The 11,584-nt window shown below is 35.0% G+C and overlaps 1 protein-coding gene across 6 annotated transcripts in view; it reads right to left on the bottom strand.

Moving 5' to 3' along the window:
* Positions 1 to 1,551: 1,551 nt before the first annotated feature.
* Positions 1,552 to 11,584, bottom strand: part of LOC110024760 (cadmium/zinc-transporting ATPase HMA3-like) — a 10,117-nt gene continuing 84 nt past the window's right edge. The window contains exons 1-10 of one of the 6 annotated variants that reach the window (XM_020724911.1): positions 10,677 to 10,766; positions 10,363 to 10,568; positions 8,953 to 9,210; positions 8,133 to 8,230; positions 5,365 to 5,620; positions 5,141 to 5,278; positions 4,683 to 5,010; positions 4,171 to 4,373; positions 3,891 to 4,090; positions 1,552 to 3,428 (exon numbers count right to left, since the gene is read on the bottom strand). In XM_020724911.1, coding sequence (XP_020580570.1) covers positions 1,743 to 3,428; positions 3,891 to 4,090; positions 4,171 to 4,373; positions 4,683 to 5,010; positions 5,141 to 5,278; positions 5,365 to 5,620; positions 8,133 to 8,230; positions 8,953 to 9,210; positions 10,363 to 10,555 — 3,360 coding nt within the window. In that variant the 5' untranslated portion in view covers positions 10,556 to 10,568; positions 10,677 to 10,766 and the 3' untranslated portion in view covers positions 1,552 to 1,742. Of the gene's footprint in view, positions 3,429 to 3,890; positions 4,091 to 4,170; positions 4,374 to 4,682; positions 5,011 to 5,140; positions 5,279 to 5,364; positions 5,621 to 8,132; positions 8,231 to 8,952; positions 9,211 to 10,362; positions 10,569 to 10,672; positions 10,767 to 11,584 lie in introns of those variants that run through there. The other 5 variants (XM_020724910.1, XM_020724914.1, XM_020724913.1 and 2 more) reach the window with 5 other exon arrangements.

Below are 11,584 nucleotides of genomic sequence, written 5' to 3'. Positions count from 1 at the left end.
TCACACAAAAGACCTAAAGCATTCTTCCACTTCAACCAACCAACTTAAATTCTACTATTAACATCACCATCTATATCACCATCGCTTTGAACAACTGACCCGATATATCTAAATCGACATCTAAAGCGTTCACGCCTTTTAATAATTTGATCACCAAAAGTTACACTTATTTCACTAGAGCTACAACTACTAAAATTGCATTCCATGTATTCAGTTTTAGTTCTACTCAAATGAAAGTCTTTAGACTCCAACGTAGACCTCCGTAATTCAAGTTTTTCCTGGGCTTGTTCTCTCGTCTTATCCACGAGAAGGATATCATCAGCAAAAAGCATACACCAAGGTACATCCTCCTGTAAATGTCCATTAAGTCCATCCATGACTAAAGCAAAAAAATATGGGCTTAAAGTCAATCTCTGATGTAATCCAACAAAAATAGGAAAATATTTGGTCAATCTTCTTTTAGTTCGAACACAAGTACTAGCTCTAGTACACATATCTTAAATGACTTGAATATAAGTCATATTAACACCTTTCTTCTCAAGAACTATCCAAAGGAAATTTGATGGAGCCTTATCGTAAGCTTTTTCTAAATCAATAAAAATCAAATGTAGATCTTCTTTATTTTCTGTGAATTTTTCCATTAAACCTCTCAGTAAATGTATAACTTTCATAGTAGACCTGCCCGACATAAATCCAAATTGATTATGAGAAATGTTTGTAATACGTCTTAACTTAAGTTCAATTACTCTCTCCCATAATTTTAAAGTATGACACACTGATAACTCTATAATTTGCACACTCTCGTGCATCCCCTTTATTCTTAAAAATGGGAACAAAATAATGTTCCTCCACTCCTCAGATATTATTTTAGTTTTTAAAATGATATTAAAGAGTTTAGTAAACTAAGAAACTCTCAAATCTCCTATATTTTTCCACACTTCAATTAGGATATCATCAGGTCCTACAGACGTTCCACCCTTGGTTATTTTTCAAACTCTTATCTATAATTACATTTATACCATTTTCTAGTGCAACTCTTATCAGAATACCAAAGTTTAAAACCTAAGTTATCAATCTCCATAACCTTTTCTCCAACTCATTTAGTTTCTTGAATACATAAGATATTAATCTTTCTATGAATCATAATATCAATTAATTCCATTAATTTATCATTGAGAGTACATATATCTCAAGATTCTATCCTAATATTATTTTCATGGACTAACTTCTTTACCCGCATCCGTTCGTGATGTAAGAACACTTACATATTTGACACTACACCCGGACACCAGTGTAGCATCCCTTGCACACTTTTCACTGCATTCAGGTCAAACAGCGTGTCACTTCCAGAGAACGCCCTAACACTTATCCATATACTTACAATAAGAATTTTTTATAATATTTGTTATGATGTGGCGGAATAAATGCAAAATATGATCTTGAAATTTTTGATATGTTCAGCCTATATTAAATGCATTACAAATATATAATTAAAACAAATAAAATATTAGTTTCAATGGAGTTGCAAAAACAATTTTGTATTTTAAAATTACAAGCATTTCAAATACTCCATGTTTCTTAAAAAAATAACAAACGGCAGCTTTAGCTAGCCTCCCGATTTCTTGGTTAGAATTTTTTAGCTTCTTAAAATATCACAAATACATGTACACCGAATAAAATAAAATTGCATTCTATCTTGCTTTTTAGCACTAGAAAATTTCAGAATAAACGCATAATAAGCTCTACTCAATAATTATTTCTGGCACTTGAATCATTCCATTTCCACAGCAGGTCTCTCTTCTTGAACACTCCTTCCTGTAACTCCTACAACATCCCCCATATTCCCTGCGCTTAGAAGCTGGCAAATTCGAGCATTCATGCCTCCTGTGGCACTCCTCCCCCTCACCTTCACAGCAATTATCAGTATTTTTCTTTTCAGAGCTGTTAGATTCTGTTGAAGCTTTGAAGTTGGCCTCAGCTCCCATGGTTTGATGAGCACAAGTGTTACAGCAGTTTTTAGTTGTATTTAGCTTTAAGTTACAGTTAATCTCTTGTTCATAATGCCTGTGAGTGGATTTTTTTTCATGCCTTGCTGATTCGTGATGAGAATGGACTCCGTGATTTGTTTGTCTGCTTGAATTCCCTTCACATGAACCATGTTCCTTCTGTTCTTCATGAATACATGGTGAAATCAAATCCTCGCTATCTGCTTTACTTTTGTGAAAGTGTAATTCATGACAAGGAACTGTGTGTTCAATCGTTCTGCTAGAATGATTTCCGCATGAGTCGTCTTTTCTGAGGGAATCCTCTTTACAATTTATGACAATCAAGTGCTCATCTCTTCCATTTTTACTGCAAATCACCTTTTCTTGGCAGCACTGTGTAGCTGATTCTGCTTGATGCTCTTTACTTTTACAGCATGGTTTTTTCTCTTCTGCACCCGTACTCTTATGGCAAGGAACTGTGTGTTCAATCACTCTGCTTGAATGATTTCCACATGAGTCACCTTCTCTATGGGAATCCTCTTCATAATTCATCGCAATAAAGTGCTCATCTCTTCCATTTTCTCTGCAAATCGCTTTTTCTTGGCAGCACTGTGCAGCTGATTCTGGTTGACGCTCTTTACTTTTACAGCATGGTTTCTTCTCTTCTGCACCCTTACTCTTATGGTAAGGAACTGTGTGGTTAATCGCCCTGTTTGAATGATTTCCACATGAGTCATCTTCTCTATGGGAATCCTCTTCACAATTCATGGCAATAAAGTGCACCTCTCTTCCATTTTCTCTGCAAATCGCTTTTCCCTGGCAGCACTGTGCAGCTGATTCTGGTTGACTTTCTTTACTTTTACAGCATGGTTTCTTCTCTTCTGCATCCCTATTCTTATGGCAGCCATGACTACCATGACAACTTACAGACTTTGGTCCACACGAACCATTGGAGCACTTATCACTGCACACTACTCTTTGGTGATGCGATCCTCGACAACAATTTTTCACTTTCTTCTTGTTCGTAGGCAGTAATGTCATGCTGTTTAAAATGACAATTAGACATGTTCCAACATCAGCTAATACTGCTGCCCAGAGTAATGGATGGCCTCCAATGGCTAATCCCAGGATGCCAATCTTTGTGAATAGAGAGAAGATGATATTTACTATAATCTTTTGTTTTGTCCTCTTGGCAAGCCGAATGGCTTTTGGAATTTTAAGAATGTCATTTGACATTAGGGTTACGTGACTGGTTTCGATCGCAACTGCGGAACCTGATACACCCATTGAGATCCCTACATTGGCCATGGCTAACGCAGGTGCATCATTCATGCCATCTCCTACCATTGTTGTTGAACCTTTCTTTGTCTTGAGATCACTGATGATTTTTACTTTGTCTTCTGGTAATAGTTCTGCGTGTATTTCTTCAATAATATTGCCCAACTGAAAAATTGTTGCAAACATTTGAAACTCACATAATTTAAATTTTGATGTTAAGCTGAATCATCTATTATGTTCATTAGTTGAGCTGAATAAAGGTTGCTTGAAGTAGTTCAATTTTCTTCTATGTTTAATGTACCAACAATTTTTTTTGGTTGTTTTGCCGCTGGGGCATACACACACATAGCACACATATCTAATGTATTTACATATCTCACGCCTAATCTTTCAGATTTACACACATAGCTCTTAAAATCTTTAGTATCACATCAAAAATAGCAATTTTATCATTTTTTTAAAAGTGAAATACACGCTATGCATATAAATATCAAAGTTCAGATGAGAGATATGTAAATACATCAGAATTGTGTGATAGATATGTAAATGTCCCTCGGTATAATTATTAACTGAATAAAGTATGATGATAATAAACCAAAAAAGATGTTCCCTCTAAGCTTTAATTACCTGTTTTTGAGACTGCCTGGCTGCTGCAGTGGAATCTCCAGTAAGCATTGCAGTTTTAATGCCCAAGGACTTCAGCTCTTCTATAGCCTCCTTCGCGCCAGTCCGACAGGTGTCAGAGAGGCTAAAAATCCCGATGGGCATGGCACCTAAGAATACATAACCCACTGTAACAGCTTCCTTCATGTCTTCCGCATCCGGGGCTGGAGGAGAAAACCACATCAAATTATGAGTCTAGTCACTATGTGAAGAAGCATATAGATAGATTTGCAGTTGTTCCTACCTCTTGCACATCCAGCTCTCATTGCAATTCTTTTGTTTCCAATGTAAATTTTCTTCCCATTTATTTCACCAGAAACCCCTTCACCAGGGTAAATCTGAAAGTCATTTACATTCTCTGCCTTTGGTTCAATGGACCTGATCCTCGCATAGTCGACCAGTGCAGACGCCATCGGATGGCTTGATTTGCTCTCCAAACTTGAAATCCTGAACCATTAGTCTCATCAAATATAAATAAAACTTTTGACTTCATTTTCGTTGTTTCAACTCATGTAACACTACATGAAAAAAGTGTCAAAATAGTCTCATTGCTATTTACATTGAGTCATTTTAGTACCAGACTTTATAAAAATACAAAATCAGTCCTTGAGAGACCTGTTTTAGCCCAAATTAAAAGTGTCCGAGCACTAAATTTAAAAATTGTCGTTAAACTGAACCTCTAAAAAGAGTAAGGGGACTATTTTGACACTTTTCTCGACACTACGCTAACTTAGCTGATAAACCAATAAATCTTACCAGGAAAGAAGCATGTCCATGGTAATTTCAGGGCTTAATGAACGAAGCTGAACGACAGAAAATTCTCCTGTTGTTATGGTCCCAGTCTTGTCAAAAGCCATAACTTTAGTTCTTGCTAGTTCTTCAAGAACATCTCCTCCTTTGACAAGAAGGCCCGTTCTGGCTGCTTTCAAAAGGGCGCAGAATGTGGCAACGGGTGTGGAAAGCACAAGAGCACATGGGCATGCACTCACAAGAAGCACAAGTGCTAACTGAAACCAATGCTTCTGATTGTGAGCCCTTGCTATTATTGGGAACAGTGCAACTCCTGCTGCAATGATCACCACAGCTGCATGTGACAAATGCTGACTTTAGTAAATGGAGGTTTGGGTAAAGTTTCCCATTTGCATAAAAATTCATAAGAACTTGATGAATTCATCTCTATCTATAAAGAACCTGCTTAGCAATTCATGGCTAACCTGGAGTGTAATATTTAGCACAGGAATCTATCATTCTCTGTGTCTTAGACCTGTTGTTTTGTGCCTCTTCCACCAGCCTTGCCATCTTAGAAACAGCAGAATGTTCAGACAAAGCTGTAGTCTTCACACTAATGTACCCTGTAATTATCTCATAATTAAAAAGAAAAAAAAACATTTCAAACTGAAAGTAAAGTGTCAGAACTATAGGTATAGGAGTACCTTACCATCTATATTAAGAGTTCCAGCCCAAACGAAGGACTCTGGCTGCTTGGTGACAGGGAAGGATTCACCAGTGAGGCTCTTCTCATCAACCTCACTTCTTCCTTCTACCACAATCCCATCAATGGGAATCACTTCTCCAGCCTTAACAGCAAGTATGGTGTCTACCTTCACATCTTTAGCATCGACCACTTGGCCTGTTTCAGCCAGAACAGCCTTTTGAGGAGCCAGATTCATCAGCAATGTCATTCCTGTAGATACCTGAAAAGGTAAAATATCGGTATGTTATTTCTATGTATGATAAGATGTAATAATGAGATGGATCTAATCTTATTACACGGTTAGTGAATTCGCCTGCTTTCTCGTGATTTCATGTCTTATATGTTTTTTTTGTCATGCTTATGCTAATGAATTTGCAATAGTTTAATTGTATTTGAGTAAGTGTCAAAATAGTCACTGACTATTTACATCGGGTTGTTTTAGTCCTAGAGTTTATATGAGTATCAAATTAATCTCAGACTTGTTCTATTTAAAAAAAAAAAATTAATCTCATACTCTTTAAATTGGAGTTGAAAATAGTGCTTATGAAATGACTATTAAAGCACATTTATTGAAGAAATTTTTTTTATTTTTTTATTCAATTTCCCTATACAAATACCTACATATTTAACTTAGAATGTTCAACTTTATGGAAAGGAAAGTGTAGAAATATTGGAATAAATCAACACATCTTATTGATAGAAAGAGGGATATATAAACTCAATTATGATGAGCACTCATAAGGAAAGAAATAAAAAACCAAAAGAAAGGAAAAAAATAATAGAAATAAAAATAGGATAAAGAGAAGTAAGAAAATAAATAACAATAAATAAAAAAAATCTGCATATTAATAACGATTAGGGATAATCATTATTATTTTAATATTTTAATACTCCATTTCAAATTGAAAAATAGATGTCAATCATGTTCAACTTTGATTTGAAGTCATCAAACAAAGGTCGAGAAAGGTTTTTTTTTTGTGAGGATATGTGCTAGTTGGTCATTGGAGGTCACAAAAGGAATACAAGTTTTTCCATACTCGAGTTTTTCTTTGATTGTTTGTCAATCTCCACATGTTTTGTATGATCATGTTGGACCGGGTTTTGGGCAATGTTAATGATGATTTTATTATCACAGAATAACTGCAAGGGGTCGAAGGTCCACATATGGAGTTCGCGGAGCAAGATGCGTAACCAGAGAGCTTCACAGATCCTTAAGGATATGGATCAGAATTCAGATTAAGGACTGCTCCAAGAAACCACCAATTGTTTTTTGCTTTTCAATGTGACTAGATTTTTCACATAAATGAGCAGTACCCAGAGGTAGATCATCGATCATGGACTAATCTGACCCAATCAGCATATGTATAAATAGCAATAGAATGAGAGATGTGACGCGAGAAAAATAAACTCGAGCCCGACATGGCTTTTAAATAAGGGAGAATCTAGGGGACAACGTGGAGATGGTGCTCATATGGTTCATGCTTTAATTAACTTACTATATCAACCGCTTGACATATTTTGGGGTTTGTATAGGCGAGGTAGATGAGTTTCCTTACAAAATGCTGGTAGCGAGTCTTGTTAACAAGAACTGCATTGGAAATACCAGATAATTTTTCATTGGGATCTATTGGGACAACCACCGGTTTGCACAGAAGCAGATTATTATTTTCTAACAGATCAATCACATAATTGCGTTGAGACAGGCAAATGCTCCAAGATGACCAAGCAACTTTCATGCCTAAAAAGTATCACAGTCCTTGATCTCTATTTTGCCTTTTGAATCTTCTTAGACACCACATATAATTAGCTGAAGTTTTCTACCTTCGAGTAGAACTAACGGATTGTCGTCTAGAAGGCACTAGGGGAAGGAAGAAACATATATGAACGGTCAATCGACAGTTCCATGAAGTTGATCAGCCACCACATGACTATGGAGTTCTCCATTTCTCAAGCTTCATATGTCGGGTCAGTATTTAGAGATTCACAGATCATACATGTGAGATGACTGAATTTCCCGTGTCCTTTGATGAATAAGGACCCCGCTTGAGACCATTGGAGAAAGTTATTGTCGTTTAGTTTGTGAGTTATGATCAAGAAGTTCATGTTGGTTTACAGTACTCTGATATGAACCAAAATTGGAGTCAAACCTCTGGTGAAATCAAGAACGCTTTCCAATGATGACTTAGTGTTAAAGTAGTACGCCATGATTGCGGCTAACCCAAAAGAAATTTGGTTGGGATTCCAAGACATCATCGAATTTCAACTGTAAGTCAACGGCTGTTGGATACAAAAAAAAAGGGTAATTCGGACAACTGCCGGAGAGAGACCAGCCACCAGAGAAAACAGTACGAAGGACCTACAAGAACGGCCGGCGAGAGCCGGTGGTTGCCAAGGAGGCCGACGGTTGTAGGGAACAACATGGAGGGCCGGCGGCTGCAGACTTTAGCTGGAAGGGTTAGAGGCTACAATTCCTACTTTAAACTATACAGGGAAGGTCAGCAATGGCTATGATCTAGGATTAAATCCCAGCTCTAATATCATATTAAAATGTTGGAGTAAAGCATCATATCTTATTGACACAGAGAGATGTATATAAATCCAATTACAAGCGGTGCTCATAAGGTAAGAAATAAAAACAAGAAAAAAAAAAAAAAGAGAAATATGAAAGTAAATAACAGCAAATAAAAGCCCTGGAATAGCCGTTATTATTTTAATATCACAATAGAAAGCACCTTTTGGCCTGCTATGGATTCAAGCCATTCAGCCATGGTGAAGAGGAAAACTATGAAGCCAGCTTCTGAGTAGTCCCTCAGCGCAACTGCTCCTCCCACTGCCAATAAAAAAATAGATATTTTACTTAACAGCATAAATATAATTACTAATTATCAGATAAAAATCTCATTAGGAAAAGCGTGCGAAAGTGAAATACATTTATTTTTTTCACCATTATTAGAATGTTGAGAGCAACACTGATAATGCCTTATTGTCTCTTTTGAATATTTATCAATAAAGAAATAGACCAGATTCCGCCCATCAAAATTACCTAATCAAATTCTTTAATTGTTAATTAATGTCTGCCATTATTAATTTTTGTAAATATGTGTTTTGATATTGGTGAATGAAAATTTCAAAAATGAGTGTTGTTCATTTGTAATAGAAATATTTGCGTATGTAAGACGTCCGCAGTGCTGCCTACGTCAGGTAGGTTACAAGGAGGGTATTGAGGGTTATATCCTCGTTATACCCCATGTAACCTTCTTGTAACCTGACTGTAAGTTAGAAATATATGAAAACAGAAACGTGGAATTTACTAGTTACAGGTAGGTTACAGGGAAGTTACAGGAGATATAACGCGGATATAACCCCCAATAACCTCTCTGTAACCTACATGCGTACGTCTTAGGCACTCAAATATTTCTCCATTTGTAAACAGCAAGCTTTGGCTGGTCGGTATGTAAAGGGCATTTACATACATACCCCCCAATTCTTATATATTTACAAATCTAACACCAAAACTTTGTTTTATTCATAAAACAAAACTTATACATGTACCTGCAATCAACATGAGGATGTTGATGTCAAGAGTATATCTTCGAATGGCAGCAAGGCTTCTGAGGAGGATTTGCGGAAGGCCAATCACAACTGCTGAAAGAGCGAGCCATTTAAGCGGTCTGTAGAACCTCTGGAATAAGGAAATAAGAAGCAGAATCCCGCAGGCCAATATGTAAGGACTCGGCCATTTATTCGCCATCTTGTCCGTCCCATATGTTCTTATACTCGCCTCCAATCTTGCTTTATTTAATTCTTTCGCTACAAAAAATAAATTAATTAATTATTAAATTTTGTGGATTTTAATGATACATATAATGTTGATGGAGCAACGGCTCCCATATATTCGTCCAAGTCAGTAAATTAAACGAGCGATGTGCAAAATCCTTTGCAAAAAATTAAACGAGCAACGGCTCCCATGTATTCATATCTAACTCTTGAATGCTATTTGTTCCAATTATACCATCTAAAGCTTTCATATCATATTAAAAATATACGATTTTAATTTCTTAAAAGCGAAATATGTTCTGCATGCATGAGCGATATGTATGTAAATTGAAGTTTAGATCTTAAATATACAAATACAAGGGAAATTAAGTGGTATGCATGTAAATTTTCCTTTTACTTTTACTTTAGGGGTCTGTTCATAAATACATAAGAATGATGTGGTATGTATGTAAATTTCAATAAAAAAAATGAGTGGCTTCCGAGAAAGCTGTGCCGTTCTGTAATTTGCATATGTGAACTTCCCAAGGCGAGACAACGCTGAAAACATGGAAAATAGGAACATATGCAAATTTATTTTACTAAAATACCTGTTTTTGCGTATAAATAAAAGAAAATATCAAATAGTAAGAAAATTCCAAGTGAACTAATGAATTTTTAAATTTACAGAAAAAAGCCTTATTGTCTTGATCGACAGCATTACAGCAAAACAGAACACAATTTAAGCAAAACAGAACACAAATTAAAAAAAAAAAAAAAATCAAGTGAAATCCAACATCTAAAATTCGATTAAGTAAATTCAAAATTCTATTTTTGTATCAAATTTCTGTTTTAAAAGTCGGAAAATTTCATAAAAACAGATAAAATACCTGTTTTTGCGTATAAATAAAAGAAAATTGCAAATAGTAAGGAAATTCCAAGTGAACTAAACATAAATAATGAATTTTTAAATTTACAGAAAAAAGCCATCTTGTCTTGCATCAACAGCATTACAGCAAAACAGAACACAATTTAAGAAAATAAAAAAATAAAAAAAATCAAGTGAAATCCACAACATCTAAAATTAAATCCACAAAATCAAGCACAAATTTATATTGTAAATTCAAAATTCTATTTTTGTATCAAGTTTCTGCTTTAAAAGTCTGAAAATTTCATAAAAACAGAGAAAAATATAAAAAAGAAAATTACCAATCTGCATCTGAGAGATTCTGTTGGGGTCATGAAGAACTATAACAGTCTTTGAAGCAACAATCACAGAAATCTTTTGGATCCCATCTAAGGGTTTCAGAATATTCTCAATCAGAGGAATTTCAGACGAACAACAGAGCCCCAGCACATCAAAATAGCTCTTTTCAGTTCTGCTCTCATTCCCCATCTTCATTCTCCCCTGAACCCTTAATAAAAACAGAAAATATTAATCAAAATTACATTTTTTTATGTCATAAAAGAAAAAAAAAAGCAAAAAATAGAACTTGGAGATGAAACTTAACAAAAATACCTGCCTCAGAGAAGAGTGGAATAGAGGAAGAGTAGAAGGAAGTGGGAACTGCTCTATGCCTTCTATTGTGAAGGAATGGAGATTAGGAATTTCTACAAATGGAAGCGGAGCAGTTCCGCACTAAATTTTGTGAGAGGGTTTGTTTTATAAAAACGAAAATTATTATGGACTGTTTGGATAAAAGTGAGATAAAAACTTTAAAAAATTCAGTAAATTGATAATTTGTTTGGGTGCTTATTTCTAGATTTCATATATATTTGAGCGAGAAAATTTTTAATTTTAATTTAAATCTATATTTTTATTGTTCTGTTTAACTGAATCTAAACTGGAATTCAGTTTCCTATCGAAAATGGGGTAGCAGAGCCTGAAGTGTAATTTTCGCATTGTTGATGGCTTAGTTTGCAAAACTGAAAAAAACAAGGATGCCGTAAAGACTCAAAGACTCTGGGATCTTTGCCAATTTCCACAATGGCACAAAAAGCCGCGATTTAAAAGCATAAAAAAAGAGGGTTGTTTTCGTAAATCAATATCATTATATTTTAATTTTAACTTCCAATAGAAATAGGTAGGAAAAATATGGAGAAAGAAAAAGAAGAATTCAAAGATTATGACTCTTTCTATATATATATATGATTTCATTTTTTTTTATATAGTTATATTTAATCTTTAATTTATTGTAGAGTTTTTATGATACTTCAATTTAAAATATTTTTTTAAATATCCCTAATATGAAATTATTGGAATAAAATGCATCTTTTTCAGATATAGATGTTAATGAGATTTATGTAGAAGAATATTGTAAAAGTAAATGAGGAGAATTCAGATATGTATGTTAATCCTAAGGGGGAGTATGTACACATGAGAGAGAGAGAGAGAGAGAGTGAGAGAGAGAGAGCCTAAGGAGAGGGAAAG

Source organism: Phalaenopsis equestris, unplaced genomic scaffold, assembly GCF_001263595.1.
Source record: "Phalaenopsis equestris unplaced genomic scaffold, ASM126359v1 Scaffold000273, whole genome shotgun sequence".
Lineage (NCBI taxonomy): Eukaryota > Viridiplantae > Streptophyta > Magnoliopsida > Asparagales > Orchidaceae > Phalaenopsis > Phalaenopsis equestris.
The sequence above is the reverse complement of the archived record's forward strand: the minus strand, read 5'-3'. Positions and strand labels throughout refer to the sequence as shown.